Genomic DNA, 17,918 nt, shown 5'->3' on the forward strand with positions numbered 1-17,918 from the left:
CAAATAGCCACAAAGTCAGAGCAGTCATTGGTATTTTAAACTGTAGGAATTTTAATACCTTTTTAGAGTAGATTGATAAATTCTTAAATGGAGAAGGAGGGAGGCAGAACCACCACTGGGTTGTACAGCTGCCTCTGCAGTGCCCAGTTTCCAGGTGCTAAAATTGAGGGATGGAGAGTTCTGGGATGATTTTAAAGGGTTATTTTAGCATTTCTGTGGGTGGGGGAGCGCCCTGTCCGTGTTTGGGGTGTCCTCAGCTCTGAAATTCTAGTTCCAAACCAAACAAAGCAAACAAAAACTTCACTGTGTTTCTGCAGAAGGATTTCTCAAGGGTATCAGGAAATGGAAATGGATACAAAAAGCCACCCCCCAAAAAAAAAACCAATCAAAAAAAAAATCCAAACTGTGTATATATCTATGTATATACATGACTATCTCTCTATAGAGGGCACTTTGCAGGAACACTGTGCTGTACTGATCTCGAAATCTCTGCCTGCCTGTGTCTCTTACACCTTTTGCATCGCTGTTCTCTTTGTTTTAGGGGAAAAAATTAGATTACACCTTGTCAAATTAAAATAACAAAAACGAAACCAGTCAAGTCTGTGTTTAAAATTACAGAGCTGCGTGAAAATCAATTGGATTCTGATTATTTTCTGTTCAATCCTGTAAAAAAAACAACAGGAAAAAAAAAAAAAAAAGAATTGCAAAAGACCAGAGATGTTCAGCCAGCCTGTCGCTCAGCTAATGTGGTTTTTTTTTAAGTGAAAAGTAACAATTATTGGGAAGGTAATGGATTTCCTCCAGACCAAATCCAAGCCTTGGTCTCATTCTTTATTTATCTACCTATTTACGTATTTATTTTCTTTGCTGTGAAGGAAATGAGGAAGGAGATGGGCAGGAGGAGGGAAGCTTCTCGTCCTGTGGAGGGGCAGAGGTCGGAAATCCAAAGCCCAAAAGGTCTCACCCCAGGGGAATGAGCCTGGAATTGGGACAGGGAGAGGCAGAGGCGGCTGCACGGACACGCAGGGGCAGGGACAGACCACATTTGGGAGGGGAGGACAGGTGTAATCTAAGCTTCACTAATAATGTAGAGGCTGCACATTATTTTGGCACCCTTTCCCCTACCCCTCCTCATTTTGGAGCAAGACGGAATGACTCCTGTCTCCCCAAAATGGCCAATAATGTCCGCCTTCTCACCTCATTTGGAGCAGCAGCTTGCTGAGTGTCAAAATGTTTAATACCATTTGGTTTTGTTTGGTGCTTTCAACCAGTCACTTCACTTTCTTTCGTTTCCTTTTTTCGATTGGTTTCTTCTTTAAGGTATAAGATGCATTTCTCTTTGAGTTGGTTTAATGTGAATCGGGGTTTGAAGTGACAGGTTCTTGTCCAGGACATTCTCCTTTCCCCACCTCGCTCCTCCTCCCGACATTTTTTCTCTCTGAGGGAATCTGGAAGGGGCTTTAAAAGAGCAGTGGTGGGGTTCCTCAGCACAAACTGGTTGGTCCTCAGGTCTCTCTCATTAGCAGCATCATGGGAACACATTTTAAGGATGGATTCTGGTGTTGCAAAAGTCAACCCTGGACCTCCCAGTGTCTCTTCCAATCAGGTCTGTAAATCTTGCAGAAACACCTCTCACCTTGTGGACCCTGAGTGGTGGTGGGGAACCTGAGCCGTGCTGACTGGGACCAAAACAGCCAAAAATGCCACTCACAGAACACAAACTGGGCCAACCTCTGCCTCCGTGAGCAGCAACAAAACCAATTGGCTTCCCAAGGGTGTGAAAAGTTATGGATCTGTTCTGTTTCTAAAGAAGAGCACAATTTGGGGTGCAGATTTGCAGTGTGAAATGCTTATCCAACAATTAAACAGACTCATAACTAACTGCACTTACAAAATTTTCCTGTGCCTCTGAAATGGCTTCTCTGCATTGAAATAATTTAATTGCATCCCAAACATCCAGCTCCAGTCCTGGAATCTGGTTCTATGCGTAACAAGCTGTATCCTTGTTTGAAAAAAAAGCTCCTGAGAGTTTTTTGGCCATGGACAATGTCTGTTTGTGTGTGCCTGCCTGTGTGTGTCTGTCGGGAGCTGTTGCACATGGAGCATGCACATCCGTGTACGCATGCGGGGTCTGCCAAAGCTGGCCTGGAAACCAAACACCCCTGGAACTCAGGGAAGGTCCTTCTTGCACCAGAAAGTGGGAAAAGTGTTCTTAGGCAAGTGTTTATAAAGCAGAGCCCTGACTGCCCCATCCCAATGTTTCCTTCCCAGAGAGGGCGGTTCTGTTCTTCCCGATCCTTTGAAAGTGCTCGATAGCAAAATGGAAGGGATCTCTTCACCTGATTTTTTATCTTGTGAAATTCCCCCTCCTTCAGCTGCTGTGGAGCTGGACCCAGAGCTGAAATTGGTCTTGATTCCATCTCCAGCTTCCTTTCCACCACGGCTCTCCTCCTCCTGGGCCTTGACCTAAAGGCTGACCCAGAGATTCTCAGTTTGACAAATTCCCTGTCTCCAGCCAAATGCAAATGTTTCAGCAATTAAAATAAGCAGCAGCCTGATGGCTCTGGGTAGCCAGAGATGAACCCTGTGCCTTATTGTGGTTGTCACAGCCCTGAGCCATCACAGGGCTGTATCCAGGGGACTCTCTGAGGTCCCCAACATTTAACTGGAGCTCTTTTCTCATCCTAGGTCAGTGTGTGGATGTTGGTATATCTGTGCACACAGGAGAGTCTAGTTTTTTTTTAAACCAGGATGCACCAAGGAAGTGCTGCTGCCTGTTTTGGGCTCGTATCAGCCCTAATCCAAATTCTCCCTCCTTGTGGAAGGGCTGGTTCTGAGGGCTGGCATCCAGAGGTGCTGGGTGCTTCCCTTGGAGGGGGACAAATGCGAGTAAACCAGCCCAAAGTAAGGATCCCTGAGAGCCCAGGGCTGACCTGCACCCTGGGAGCTGTCAGGAGGAGGGCAGGGCTGCTCTGCAGCTTTTTGGGAACGTGCTCTGTGCAGCCCTTGAGCTTGTGTTTTGTGAGTGGATTTCTCCTTCCCTGCCCAAAACCACAGGCAGGAACAGTGGGTTCCCTTCAGACTCCGATTCTCAGCACTCCGCCCTACATCAGATGATGCTTTTCAGTTATTAAATTCTGGTTTGTTCTTTCTTTTTCTTTTCTTGTTTATTTTTATTTTATTTTTTCCCTTTCTTTTTCGGTTGGGTTTCATTTCTTTGTGATTAGCTTCGGTTTGGATTAATTGTCTTGTTCTGTTCCCATGACAACTCAGTGTTTGCATCCCACCTGCCGTTGTTTGTTGCTGTTGATGCTGTTTGCTGCCCGGATCCTGTCCGGACGTGTCTCCCCATTCCTCCTCACCTTTCCCACCTTGCCTCCCCTCTCCAGAAGGTCACCCACCAGCCCCCCCCTCAGAAAAGTCATCCCCACCCCAAGATCTGTCTGCATGTTGACCCCACTTGTTTCTTTCCGAGTTCTCTCCATCTTGTCTCAGACTGTGACAGGTGTGGTTTCCACCTGGCTCCATTTTCTGAAGTGTGGAACTTCTGGGAGCAGTGGGAAGCAGGATGGAGTGGGAAACAGGGATGCACCCTCGTGGCTAGGGCTGAGTGTTCTCCCTAGTGGCAGGAGGGAGCAAGGAGCAGCTTGCCTGATCCTTTGAGCCAGTGCTGGTGCCTGAGGTGGAACAAACACCTCCCTACACCTTCCTGCAGGTAGAAAATCATCTTCTAGTGTCAGTGGCCAGGTGAGCTTGCAGCCCCTCCCTCCACATCCCCGTCCTTCTCCCAGCTGAGGGCATGGCCCCTGTTCTCTCTGCAGATCCCTGCATGCAGGAATTCCCCTTTGTCCCCTCCGAGCTCCTAATGCCACCAGTCTGGAAGTCTTCCCTTCCTTGCCTCCCAGTGCTGGTTCCTGGCCACTGGTTCTCACAGGGAAGGGTCTGACAGCCCAGTGGGGAGAGCAGACCTTGCTGTGACAATGTCCCTTGTCACCTTGCAGGGGCTGCAGTTGGCTTTTGTTTGCCAAAGCCCCACTAAATGGCAAACAGCCTCTCCTGGCAGTGCCCTTCCCCTTGGAAAAGATCCACAAAGCTGGAAGATAAACACTAGCAGGCCCCAAGACAGTTCCAGGGGACATCTGAAGGCACTGGGAGGGACAATGGCAGGCTCAGCCCTGCTGTCCTTTGCTTTGCTTTGCTTTGCTTTGGCATGAGGCAAAGCCACCAAGCTTTGGAGAGGTTGTGCAGAGGTTACCTTGGAACAGACGGCAGGAGCAGGGAGTTCTCAGCCCCCCAGACCCTCCTGCCCCTTGCCCACCCTGCCTGTGGCAGTTCCTGCATGGCTGTCCCTGGAGCTGCAGGAATCCTGCACCCCTGCTCCCCTCCAGCTGCTGCAGTTCCTGCATTTTCCCCAGGTCCTGTATCCTTTTGTCTTTCTTGTGAGAGGAGACCCTGCCCTCAGCCCCTTCCCTAGGCCCTCTCTGATCCACACACGTTCTCCTTTGTCCATTCCCCTGCTTTCCCCCCTGAGGAAGGGCACCCAGCATCCCTCCAGCCAGCCCAGGCAGCTCAGAAAATGGAGCCAAGGAAACCACAGCCTCCCCTTTGCGTCCATGTTCTTCCTGTGTAAGGTCTGGAAGCTGCATCCACCTCTCTGCTAAGGAGATGCACAGAACATGTCACTGTTTTCTCAACGTTAAAAGTTTCATTACCTTGTTTTTCTTATTAATTCTATTCTATTTATTATTCCGCCAGGGCTGAGATGTGACAATGTGAGCCACCACATTGAGTCACATCAGCTAGAAAAAGTATGCAGCATTAAAGTGGGTTTCCCCCTCCCCTCCCTCTCTCTCTCTCTTCTTTCTCCCTTCCCCTCTTGTTCTCCTTCTCCTGGTCTTCCTTCCTTTCTCTGTTGCTCACTTTCTATCCAGTATCCATGTGGGCATTTGCTACCGCCCAGAAATTATATTTCTCTGCATTTTCCTCTCTCTTTCTCTCTTTCTCTCTCTCTCTTTTTTACCTATTTTGCATGATGTTTGTGACTCTGAGAGCTGCATCTATCGATGGAACCGTGTCAGATCTTAAAGAGGCTTCGTTAGGGTTTCTATACCCGAAAACCACAAAAATTTCATTAGAGTTTCTCATCTTTTCCACACTCTCTCTCGCTCCAGGGGGGCTGTGTTCCCCTGGACGCTTCTCACACGCAGACACCAACCAAATTCTGTCCCGCTCCGGGGACTCCCTCTCCTCCCTCGTTTATCCTTTTGCCTTTCACTTCTCAAGTGGAGCGCCTGGAACCTGGGGATGCCATACTTCTCTCTTTGTTGAATTCTCTGGGTCCAACAAGGCAAAACCCTGAGAAGTTTCCATCTCCATCCCAACCTTCTCCTGGCCCCCCACCCCACGTCCGCAGCAGCCCCGGGTGGGAGAGGGCCCCTCTCTGGAGGGGGCACCTGGACCACGCCGGGTGCTGGTGGAGGGGCTGTTCCTCAGGAGAAGGGGGTCAGGAGCCAGGCCCCACGGGGAGAGAGAGGGAGGAGCAGGTTCCCGGGGTGTGGAGCGGGGAGCTGGGGGCCCCAGAGGCCACGGAGGAGAAGTTTGGGCTCTCGCCATGCCAGCTCTTGCCAGTAAAGATGAGAAATTGCTAATAAATTTTTGTGTATTTATCTGTGCTGTGATGGGTCTAATCTTGATCAATGGAACCCTGTTGCTATGAAATATCGCTTTTATGTCTATATTCTATATATTGTTTGTGAAGTACGAATTTATTTGGAGTTTATTTTTTTGGTTTTCGGTTTGATTTTTTAATTTCTTTGGCTTTTTGTTTTGTTTTTATGAAGGAAGAAAATAAACTGTGACAAACCCCATCTATATTTAAATTATCTTTTACTCTTTTTTCTTTTTCTCCTTTCTTTTCTTTCCTTTCCTTTTCCTTTTTTTTTTTTTTTTTGACTTTTATTTTTTTCCCCTCTTCGTTTTTCTGTTCGTTCGTTTCTTTTGGTTTTGCTTTTCCGTTTTTTGTTTTTTTTTTTTTGTTACCTCTGTGCGTCTCGTCCACAGTTCGCCGTGTGGCCCCTCGCTTCTCCATCCTCCCTGTCAGCCATGAAATCATGCCCGGGGGCAACGTCAACATCACCTGCGTGGCCGTGGGGTCCCCCATGCCCTACGTGAAGTGGATGCAGGGAGCAGAGGACCTGACGCCCGAGGATGACATGCCCGTGGGCAGGAACGTCCTGGAGCTCACGGACGTCAAGGACTCTGCCAACTACACCTGCGTGGCCATGTCCAGCCTGGGAGTCATAGAAGCCGTGGCCCAGATCACGGTGAAATGTAAGGGAGTGGGGAGCAGGGCCCTGAGTGCACGTGTGGGAGTGGGCACGGCCAGAGCCGAGTGTCCGAGCATGAGCGCAGGGGATGCCTGGGCACGTGTCCTGCTCGTGCATGGGAGCCTTGCTGGGGCCTGTGGCAGAGTGGGAATGTGCCATGGTTTGTGCCTGTGTCACTGTGTGTCTGCATGGGGAGAGCCTGTGACTGCCTGACCTGCACAGGGGACACGGTCCTGCATGGCCAGGTGTCCTGCACAAATAGGGGCTGTGTGTGCATGGACAGGGACAGTCCTGCATGGCCAGGTGTCCTGCACAAATAGGGGGTGTGTGTGCATGGACAGGGACAGTCCTGCATGGCCAGGTGTCCTGCACAAGTGGGGTTTGTGTGTGCATGGACAGGGACAGTCCTGCATGAATGGGGGGTGTGTGTGTACATGGACAGGGACAGTTCTGCATGTCCTGGTGCTCCTGCACAGCTGGGATGTGTGTGCATGGACAGGGACAGTCCTGCATGTCCTGATGCACAAGTGGGATGTGTGTCCATGGATAGGGACACAGTCCTGCATGTCCAGGTGTCCTGCACAAATGGGATGTGTGTCCATGGATAGGGACACAGTCCTGCATGTCCAGGTGTCCTGCACAAATGGGATGTGTGTCCATGGCTGGGGACACAGTTCTGCATGTCCTGGTGCACAAATGGGATGTGTGTGCATGGATAGGGACAGTCCTGCATGGCCAGGTGTCCTGCACAAATGGGATGTGTGTCCATGGATAGGGACACAGTTCTGCATGTCCTGGTGCACAAATGGGATGTGTGTGCATGGACAGGGACAGTTCTGCATGTCCAGATCAACTGGGATGTGTGTGCATGAGCAGGGACACCATGGCTGTATCGTGGGCACCTGGCTGCAGGGGTGTCAGTCCCTGTCCTTTCCTGTTGTACACGTGGAGCTCTGTGAGCACCAGCAGCAGGGCAGACCTGTGCAGCATGAGTGCCCCATGCTGGGATCTGTGCATGTCCTCGGGGATCCCCCATGCAGAGAAACCCACAGTGGAGGGGAAGCTGGTGGTTGGAGACCTTCCCTGGCTTTAGGACACCTGAGCTGCTTGTTATGAAGAAAACTGTGGCTCAAATCCCCGCATGCTGTGTCTGTCCTGACAAATGAGGCTGGCTGGGCACTGTGCAAGGAGCCTTGGATGGCTTGGAGCCTGCATGCCATCCTGTTCCAAGGCCTGAGATTCAGCCAAGGCCCTGAGGATCTCTGGCATGTGCACCCTTGCAGTAGAGCTTAGTTCCAGCATCTTAGTGGCCGTTGTTGCCTCAGCAAGATGGGGAATAAGCCCAGCTTCCAGCTAGTGATTCCCAGGAGGAGCACGGGTGCCATCTTCAATCTATTCTGTCCTCAGCAGGGGAGTATTAAACCCAAGCAGGAACCCCTGAGGTTGGGTGAGTGTAGAGCTCTGTGTGAGCTGCTGTCTGCTCCAAGTGCTGGTGTTGCCCATGAGGGATCTGGGAGAGGTGGGGTGGGAAAAGATCCAAGGGTGGGGGAGAGGAGAAACACTTGGGAGAAAGGGAGGGATGAGGAAGAGCAATCCTGTTGTATCAGTGATCTGTCTGAGGAAGGTCTGACAGGAGGAATGAGTAGGGGCTAGAGAATCTTGGCATGACACCCGTTCTGAGCTGCTGCACAGGCAGTGAGTTTCTCATGCCAGCAGAAGGATGCCTGGGGCTGGACTCAGGTGCTCTTTATTTTCCTCAGTATTTCCTTCCTTTCTTTTTTTTCCCTGTCTTACCCCCTCAATCTAAAAAGCTGATGTGTAGGGCAGATTGCTTCTGCTTCCAACTCTCCCATCTCTTCACATAGGAATCCCACCCTGCTGGTACCTTCTGTCTTTTGTAATTTTGTTTGGATCCTGTTCCCTGCACTGTTCCTGTGTGTGAGCTCTCCCGGGCAGAAGGTGAAAGGAGAAGTTTGAGCTTTACTGTGACCAGGCCTAGAGAAGTCAGGCTTCAGGGCCAGGTTGGAAAGGGCTTGGAGCCACCTGGGCCAGTGGAAGGTGTCCCTGCCCATGGCAGGGGTTTCACTGGATGGGCTTTAAGGCCCCTTTCAACCCAAAACATTCTGGGATTCCATGATAAGAAGAAGTTGCAAAGGAGGCTTGAAAAGGGTCTGAAGTGTGCAGTGAGGACTGCACATGAAGCTTGAGAACAGGTGAAGTGAGAACACCTATCAGTCCCAGCAGGTTCAGGGGGGACTCCCTGGCTGAGGGAGAGGGGAGATGGGGATTAACACAGTTTGTGCCTTGAGGGGAAGCCCTCCCAGCATTTCTGGAGATTTGTTCTGGAGAGCAGAGCCTGCCCTGTGTCATTCCTTGCCCGTGGAGGCTCAGCAGAGAGATGTGAGCACGTGCTGGGAGGGAGCTGAGGAGCTGCTCTCCCTCCCTGCCCCGGGAGGGTGGATGTGCAGCTGAAGCCTTGCTAATGATTCCAGATGTTTAGCTGAACACTTTGCCTTTGATGGAGCAGTTTAAGGAGGATAATAGAGTGGATAACTAGGTTCCTCATGTTCCAGCAGCACTTCCCTGAGCTGCTGGGATTGGTGCTGTGCCTCCGGCTCCTGCAGCCCTAACCAGACCAATTAGGTGCCATTTCAGCATCTGTGGTTTTTTTAAATGCCTGTTCTTCCTGATTCTCAGCACTTCCCAAGGCTCCTGGGACGCCAGTGGTGACAGAGACAACAGCAACGAGTATCACCATCACCTGGGACTCTGGCAACCCAGACCCCGTGTCCTACTATGTCATTGAGTACAAGTCCAAGAGCCAGGATGGACCCTACCAGATCAAGGAGGACATCACCACCACGCGCTACAGCATCGGGGGCCTCAGCCCCAACTCCGAGTACGAGATCTGGGTCTCTGCAGTGAACAGCATCGGGCAGGGCCCCCCCAGTGAGTCAGTGGTCACCCGCACGGGGGAGCAGGCCCCTGCCAGTGCCCCCCGCAACGTGCAGGGCCGCATGCTGAGCAGCACCACCATGATCATCCAGTGGGAGGAACCGGTGGAGCCCAACGGGCAGATCCGAGGCTACCGGGTCTATTACACCATGGAGCCCGAGCAGCCCGTCAGCAACTGGCAGAAGCACAACGTGGATGACAGCCTGCTGACCACCGTGGGCAGCCTCCTGGAGGATGAGACCTACACCGTGAGAGTGCTGGCCTTCACCTCCGTGGGGGACGGGCCCCTGTCCGACCCCATCCAGGTTAAGACACAACAAGGAGGTGAGCACCTGTGTGGCTGAGCTGTGTGGCTGTGGGAGGGAGAGCTGTTGGTTGGATTTGGAGGTTTAGATGAGATGTTATTTACTTGGAGGGTGGGGAGGACCTGGCACAGGTTGCCCAGAGAAGATGTGGCTGCCCCATGATCCCTGGAAGTGTCCAAGGCCAGGTTGGACAGGGCTTGCAGCAACCTGGGATAGTGGAAGGTGTCCCTGCTCAGGGAACTGGATGAGCTTTATGGTTCTCTTCCAACCCAAATCATTCCATGATTCTAAATGTCTTTAACAGATGTAAAACTGCCCAGGTAGTGGTGACACTTTAACTCTCCCTAAAATACCCAGGAACTACTTTGTCAGAGATAAGTGGGGAATGAGCCTTATGTGTTGAGCTGCAAACGCAAGGTGTTTTACCACGGGCTGTCACCCAGCACATTTTTGGCTTGGGGTATGGGAGGAAACCCTTGTCCTCAATGGGCTGCTCATGGGCTTCCTACTTCCAGAATCTTGTGATACTGGGATTGATGGGAAAGGTTGTATTCTGCATTGCTGAGAAAGAGGCATATGATCCATTGGGATTCTTCCATCTCCAGCAGCTCTGCTCACACTGGAGTCCTGCAGTGGGTTGTAGCTCCACAGCTTTAGAGGCAGGACCTGCCCACGCTGCAGTGTGGCATTTTGCTGCTGACGTGCTCTTCCCACACAGGCTTTGAAGAAAACAGGGCAAGAGCCTCCTAGTCAGCCAAGTTAATGTGGTTTCTCCTGTTTCTCACCTTGCCTCCTCTGCCCCATCGGCTCCCTCTCTGTGCCAGTTCCCGGGCAGCCGATGAACTTCCGAGCAGAAGCCAAGACCGAGACGAGCATTGTGCTGTCGTGGAGTCCCCCACGCCAGGAGATCATAGTGAAGTACGAGCTCCTCTACAAGGAGGGAGACCACAGCAAGGAGGTGAGCCCAAAGTGCAGCAGGGTTGGGGCCGAGGAGCTCCCCGGCCCCGCCGTGGAGCGAGGGGAGCAGGGCAGTGTCTCTGGGCAGGCCTTACCTCTGCTGCCTGTTGTTTGGGTTTATTTTTCTCTTCCCCCCTCGCCCATCCCCAGGTGCTGAAGAACTTCGAGCCCACGACCTCGTTCACGGTGGAAGGCCTGAAGCCCAACACTGAGTATGTCTTCCGGCTGGCCGCCCGCTCGGCCCTGGGGCTGGGGGCCTTCACCCCGGAGGTCCGAGAGCGCACCTTGCAGTCTAGTAGGTGTCTCTCCTTTCCCACCCTTCTCTGAGGGGACCACGGTCAGGGAGCCAGAGATGGTGGGCACAGGGGGACAGAGCTGGGGGCTCCGTTTCGCTCCAGGGAGGGGGGACACCTTTGGGAGCTGCTCCCCTCTCCCCTCGCCGCTCCAGCTAGCTGAGACGTGAGCCAGGAGCAGAGCTGGGCTCTGGGGTGCCGGGGTTGGGCAGCACCGTCCTCTGGTGGTGGCCACGCTGGCCATGGTGCTGAGCATGCTCAGGGGATGGCAGGGATGGCAGCCGCAGCCAGGCCATCCCACACAGGCCCAGCGCTGCCAGGAAGGGGAGACGGTGGGGAAGAGGGAGGGAGAGGAGCAGGGAAGGTGATTGTTCAGAGGCCCAGCCTTCCCCAGCCTTCGGGGAAGCAGTCCCCATGCTCTTGTCCATGAGCACCTCCACAGCCAAGGGGAGGAAGGCCTGGAGCTCTGGGAATGGCCCCGTTTGGGCTCCAGCAGAGCGGGAGAGAGGAGCCCTGTGGAGGCTGGGAGGGGGATGCTGATGACACCAGGATGGAGTGTATGCAACTCAAAACGTGCTGGTTTTAGTTTAATGGATTGTCTCCCTTCGCTGTTGCCCTGGGGACAATAACCCTGGATGGCAATATTTCAACCTGGGCTTTTCACAGATCTTTGCTTTTAAATGAGGTGTTTTTTCACTGCATGAGTGGCTGTGGCAGCTGTTCTTTGTGTTTTCTGTCTCCTCTCATCTCTACTAAATCACTCCGCTGCAGTTTGGAGTAGCCGGGAGCAGAACTAACTCAGAAGTGGCTCTGGTCACCAGTGTGAGGAGGGAGAGCCCTGCTCCCATCCCTCAGAGTCCCTAACAAGGGGGAGCAGCAGGCTGTCGGCTGGGCTTTTTAATTGTCACATCCTGCTGTCTCTCCCTTTCCCTGTCTCCTTCTCTTTCTGTCCCCTGAGGAGTGGGAAGAAAGGGGAGTCTGTTTCTGCATAGACAGAATTCCTTACTGGGGCTTTCTCAGGCCTCCACTCCATTCAAAGATTTTTTGGTTTTTCTTTCCTTCAAATGTTTTTCCCCTTTTTTCTTTCTTTTCTTTTTCTCCATACTCTCTCTACGTTTCATAGGAAAATCCTTTCCTGACTCTGCTGCACATCTGCTGGTTCTGATCCCAGTGTGGTATTGTCAGAGGGAGCATCTCTGTGGGGTGGGGGAAATGAACTGAAAGGACCTGAAAAATAAGTGTTAAACTTACACTCTGCTTCTGTTTTCCAAGGGGTTTCTCTCCTTGAGACCTGTGGGGACGGGAGGCAAAGATGGTCTGGGATTTGTGCTTTCTGGTTCAATAAAACAAGCTGGAAGAGGGGTGTGGGAGCTGCTGGCAGTAGGCCTCAGTGAAAATTTGTCCCTTAAGGGTGAGGAAAAGGGGATCTGGGAAAAGGGAAGGCTTTGGGGCTTTTTCTAACTTGGCATCTGCCCAGAACACGGACGGGTTTCTCTCTCTGTAGCTCAGCTTTCATAGGGAGAGTCATTAATTTAATGCTCTTAAGAACATCAGCTGGGAGCTGTCAGTGTCCTGTAACACGGTGAAACATTTTTTCCTGGCTGGCTGTTGGAGGAACGAGTCAATTCTCCCTGCTCCGGGTGACATCCTTCGGCTCACAGACCTTCTGGCTCGGGACAGGCTTTTGTGTCTTCCCTCCTCAGCTCCTTTTCCATTCAGCTCCTCCTTGGCCTGCTCCATGCCTCTTCTTTCTTCTCTCTCTGCTCTCTGCTTGCCTGCCTGCATGCCCTGCACCCGATGAGCCGGCTCCCTGCTCTCCCTGGCTGGGCCATGTCACCCCACGATGGCATCTTGTCCTTGGAGTGACAGAGCCTCTCCCCGCTCTCCCCTCTGCTCCTGCTGTCCCCTCCCAGCACCCACCCGCATGTGGCAGCCCCTCCCTGCACCTCCCTGCCAGGGTGGCTCCTCCTGAGCATCATAACCCAAGTAAAATCCATTAAACTAAAGGTAAAGTATCTTTTTCTTCTTGAAGTAGCTGGGTTTTAACTCTTCAAGTACCAGAGACATAGCTTGTAAAACGGACAGGCTCTCGTGGCTGGGAGAAGCTGGTTTGCCCTTTCTGGTTAGCCATGACCTTCCCAGGCTCCCTGGCAACTCTCCCACTGGGAAATTCCAGAGGGCAAAGCGTGCTCAGCAGGCAGGGGTGGCAGGGTGGGTGCTGTGAGGCTGCACGTGCAGGCGTAGAGGAACAACGGGGCTTTCTCACCCTCTGTTCCTGCCCAAGGAAGGATTTCCCCCCACGTAGCTCCGCTCTCCCTCCTGTCCCCCTCCTCACAGAACACGAAGTGAATGAAACACCCAAAGTCTGTGGTACCTAAAGGGTTAAAAAACATGATATTGTGCAAGGTCAGTAAGGGTCATTCTTGTGGCTTGGACAGTCAACTTTAAAGCATGTAAAAGGTGCAGCTCAGGTGAGTACTGGCTGGTCTCAAGCAGATTCACAAATACAGTCCACCCTGTGGCTGCAGGCTCACCACCGGTGGCTCTGCAGACACTCCCAGATGTCCTGGAGCCCTGGGAGGGTGGGGAGGGGTCCCAAAAGGCTGGTGGAACCGGCCAGCAGGCCAAGGCAGAGCTCTCCTGCCTGGGGGCTCCTGGCTGAGCCCAGGGAGGGGCTGGTTGCAGAGCTGAGCTCGCAGCCCCAGCGGGGTTGGTGGCACTGGGCTCCTGGCGCTGTCCCCAGCGTCCCCAGGGTCACACAGGTTGGGCTGGATTGTGAAGGGAACAGGGCCATGAGCTCCCAGAGGCGTGTCCAGCGTGGCCAGCCAGCACCCCTGGCTGTTCTCCTCCGACGGGGAGGGGGCCGGGCAGCACCTGGGCCTTCTCCCCCATCACCCACCCCCAACCGTGCCTTTTTGACCAGAGAAAGTGCAAAACCATCCCAAAAGGAGGCCTCACCCCAGGGCCTCTCAGTAGGTCCCTGTGCTGGAGCGTAGAGGGTGAGTGAGCGAGCGTGGCAGCGCAGACAGTGAGCCCAGTGCCAGCTGGAGCTGAGCTCTGCTTCTGGGGCTTTCAGAATGAGGTGCAGGATGAAGGGTAGGTCAGGTCAGACCCTCTCTGCAGTGGGTTTCTCAGCTGTGGTGGCTTTGGCTGGAACTAAGCAGGAAAGGTGGATTTTTAATATGCCCAGCCTCTGATGAAGACCAAAAAAAGAAGGGAACGGCACCGTGGCAGCAATGGGAGAGGGCTGAGTCTGTCCCTCCATACCTTGAAACCATCCTTGAGCTGGTTCTGGGACATGGGATGAGCAGTGCACTCTGTCCTGGAGAGGTGCAGCAATCACAGCAGATGGAGAGAGCCAGAGGGAAGGAGATCTGGGAACGTGCTCTCCTGCTCTCTGTGCTGACAGTTTAGCAAAAGAGAACAGATTGGGGTCCAAAATTGCCATTTCTGCAATAGTAGCTGGGGTTCTGCTGGTGGGGGAGGACTTGGGGGGATCATCATGAGCAGAGTGACATTTTAAAAGCCAGTCATGTGCAGAAACCCACCAGGAGCTTGGTCTGGCCTCGTAGCTCAGTTCCTCTTGTTCTCTTGTAAGAAAGTCTTATAAGTTAGCAGTTGAAGCGTGGAAGGTAGGTAAACAGACTGGGAATGTTCTGGAAGGAGTCACTTTTTATATCAGTATTATTTTATTATTATGATTTCCTTTCTGGTGTTTTGTTTTGTTTTGTTTTTTCTTTTTGTTTCAAATTATTGGCTTGATTTGTGTTTTATTTTCCAGTTTGTTCCTTTCGGTTTGGTTCATTTGACATCTTTTGTGTTGTTTTGCGTGGCCAGCCATGGCCAGGGCTTGTCAGCCTCCTCACTGGGAGTGCTGGGGAGAAGGGGGCCATTCTGCCAGGTTAAAGACAGCAATAGTGCATAAAAATAGAAGGAAAACACCCAAAATGTCCTACTGGGCAGGGTGCTCAGAGAGCAGTGGAGGGATTATCTCTGCCCTTTTTGAAAAGCCACTTCCCTCTGTCTCCTGGAAAGTGTGTGGCTCTCACTCCAGTGCCAGCTGGGCTAGGTGTGACTGGATTTAGCAGAGTCCTCGAGGCAAACTGGGCCTAAACATCTGGGTTTGACTCAAGGATGGGAGTTAGAGGCTTGAAAACAATCATTCCTCTCTAAAAGAGCTTTTTGTTGATTGAAAAGCATCAGAGGAATGAGAAGCAGTGACCAGCACTGACCTACTGCTTCTTGCAGGTGATACTTGGGGGGCTTGTGAGTCAACCCCAGTTTCCTGCCCTGTCTGCAGAGGCTTAAAAGCTCTTTATTGCAGCTGGGTGATATTGGAGTTATTGATTTGCCCTGAGAATGGATCACACTCTGCTTCCCTGTGCTGATCAGTTGTCCTTAGTGACAGGCAGAAGCGTGGGCCAGCTCCTGGAAGTGTTCAGGGCCAGGAAGGAGCCCCCTGGATGGTGGCAGCTGTTCCTGCCCAGGGCAGGGGATGGAACCAGAGGAGCTTTCAGGGAGAGCTGTGGGTTCTACCTTCCCCACCTCCTGGTCACCCTCCTGCTGCCAACCTGAGAAGGTGCCTGGGTAGGGCCACAGTTCCCAAGGTTTTCTCCCAGAAACGCCCTGGTGTAGTTCAGGCAGAGAGTGCGGTGGGAATTAGACCTGTGCTGCTTTGGAAAATCCCCTGGATACACAAATACCTCACCAAACCCACTGCCTCCCTCCTTCTGCAAGTGCTTTCTCAAAACCCTCCTCTCTAAACACCATGGCTTGGCAGTGTCCTGGGCATTCCTGCTGTGGGATTTGGCCTCCTCCAGTCTGGGGACAGCTAATCACTTCCATCTGGAGGTACAGACTCTTAAATTTAAGCCTCCTGGCAAAAGATTTGCTTTTCTTACTTAATTTTCACAGATCCCTTCAAAGAAATTCAAGATCCCAGTGACTGAGGTTGGAAAGTGTTTTCCCAGCCAGAGTAGGATTTGCCAGGCTGCTGTAAAACAGGGAGCCAAAGGAGAGGGTTTTTATAGGGTGCAGCTGGGTGTGTAGCTGGTGCCAGCTTAGTGGAAGCAGCAGGACCCCTCTTGGCTGGCCCGCTTGCTGGTTTAGTTCTTTGCTTTACACCATTTCAGTTTTGATGCCCCATTTAATTTCTGTTGGCTTTTTTTTTTTTAAAAAAAAACCTCTTCATTTCGGAAAAAAAAAAAAAAGACAACAACAAAAAGCTCTCTTCTCTTTTAATTTTATCTTCCTAAACCAAACTTTCGTACGTTTTATTTTAGATTTTTTTGTTATCATTTTCCTTTTTTTTTTTCTTTTATCTTTCCCATCTTTTGTTTGTTTTTTTTTCTCCCTCCCCTTCTTTCCCTTTTTTCCCTGCTCCTGAATTTTCCCCCCCTCCTAGAACCGTCTGCCCCCCCTCAAGATGTAAAATGTGTCAGCACCCGCTCCACCGCCATTCTGGTAAGTTGGCGGCCGCCGCCGGCCGAGAGCCAGAACGGCGTCCTGGCCGGCTACAGCGTCCACTATCGAGCGCTGGACTCGGAGGACACGGAGCTAAAGGAGGTGAATGATATCCCCCCAACCACCAGTCAGATCCTGCTGGAGTCCCTGGAGAAGTGGACCGAGTACCGCGTCACCGTGGTGGCTCACACGGAGGTGGGGCCGGGCCCGGAGAGCTCGCCGGTCATCGTGCGCACGGATGAAGATGGTGAGTGAGAAGGGTTTGGGTTCTGCTGGGGGGGTTCCTGTCCCTGCAGGGGGTTGTTCCCATCAGCAGTCTCACAGCCAGGCCCTTCCCGTGGCTCTTGAGTGGTGCCAGGCCAGAGCTGGAGTGGGATCCAAGATCTGAGTTGTGCGGCATCTTCTGGTGCCGTCACCTGGCATCCTCTGGTGCCACCACCCCATCACCTGGTGCCACCACCCCATCACCTGTGCCACCACCCCATCATCTGGCATCCTCTGGTGCTATCTGGGGTCTGTAGGGTTCCACTCCCCTGCATTTATGGGGTCTGTAGGGTTGCCCTCCCCTGCATTTATGGGGTCGTAGGGTTTCCCTCTCCTGCATTTATGGGGTCTTAATATCTCCAAGTCTTGACTGCACCATCCTCTGGTGCTATCTGAGCACTGGGGTCTGTAGGGTTCTCCTCCCCAGCATTTATGGGGTCTGTAGGGTTCCCCTCCCCAGCATTTATGGGGTCTGTAGGGTTCCCCTCCCCTGCATTTATGGGGTCTGTAGGGTTCCCCTCCCCTGGATTGGTCTTAATATCTCTGAGTCTTGACTCCCCCTGCAAAGATGCTCTCACTGAGCCAGGAGCAGCCAAGGCACTAAAAACCTTTGCTCTGAGGAAAACCTTTGCTGCCAGAACTTGAATCATTGTATATCCTGAGTTGGAAGAGACCCACAAGGATCAGCCAAGTCCAGCTCCTGGTCCTGCATGGGACAGCCCCAAGAATCCCACCCTGTGCCTGGGAGCACATGTTTTAAAGTATTAAAGAGTTCTTCCCACACATTCCTTGTTACTACCTCCTCCTTAAGTCAGAGCTTTTGTCAGTCATAGAAAGGAGGAATCTGTTAAAGTTTCAAAAACCTTGAGTGACAACAGTTCAGTGACCCCACTCAGAGACCTGACTTTTCCTGGTATTTCTACAGTAAAATAAAACCAGGGAAAAGCATGAATGGGTGTATGAAGGGAGAGGAGCACCCTCAATGTGAGGGTAGAACCTCAAATAATATTGGGAGAATTTAGGGAGCTGGAGATAAACAATGATAGCTTATTATTAAAAACAACCTGCAGGTGTTGTTTTCCTAATACCTGTTTTCTTGTTATTCTCATAAGATTGTTTATAAATGGGTGTTAATTAGCCAGTCAGGTGAAATGTATTGATTAGATGACCAATCAGGTCTACCTGGATCAGAGCAATGTATAAAAGGAGCTGTCTGAAGTAAAGACGTGTGCTTTATGCCACTCAGCCCTCTGATGGCTCTGAAGAGTGACACCATCCCCGTGTCCAGGCTGTGCAGATCAGGTCCCACAGAACTTCACAATCCCCCAGAACTGGGAGGGCGGTGCCAGGTGATG

General features: G+C 52.0%; 1 protein-coding gene across 1 annotated transcript in view; it reads left to right on the forward strand.

Moving 5' to 3' along the window:
• The window catches only part of PTPRS (protein tyrosine phosphatase receptor type S), a 165,674-nt gene that overhangs the window by 111,893 nt on the left and 35,863 nt on the right, over window positions 1-17,918 (forward strand). Inside the window, exons 7-11 of the mRNA XM_066566510.1 lie at window positions 6,061-6,330; window positions 9,024-9,605; window positions 10,411-10,544; window positions 10,694-10,838; window positions 16,241-16,546. Of these exons, the coding sequence (XP_066422607.1) occupies window positions 6,061-6,330; window positions 9,024-9,605; window positions 10,411-10,544; window positions 10,694-10,838; window positions 16,241-16,546 (1,437 nt within the window). The remainder of the gene's footprint in view (window positions 1-6,060; window positions 6,331-9,023; window positions 9,606-10,410; window positions 10,545-10,693; window positions 10,839-16,240; window positions 16,547-17,918) is intronic.

The sequence above is a fragment of the Molothrus aeneus genome, chromosome 27 (genome assembly GCF_037042795.1).
Source record: "Molothrus aeneus isolate 106 chromosome 27, BPBGC_Maene_1.0, whole genome shotgun sequence".
NCBI lineage: Eukaryota > Metazoa > Chordata > Aves > Passeriformes > Icteridae > Molothrus > Molothrus aeneus.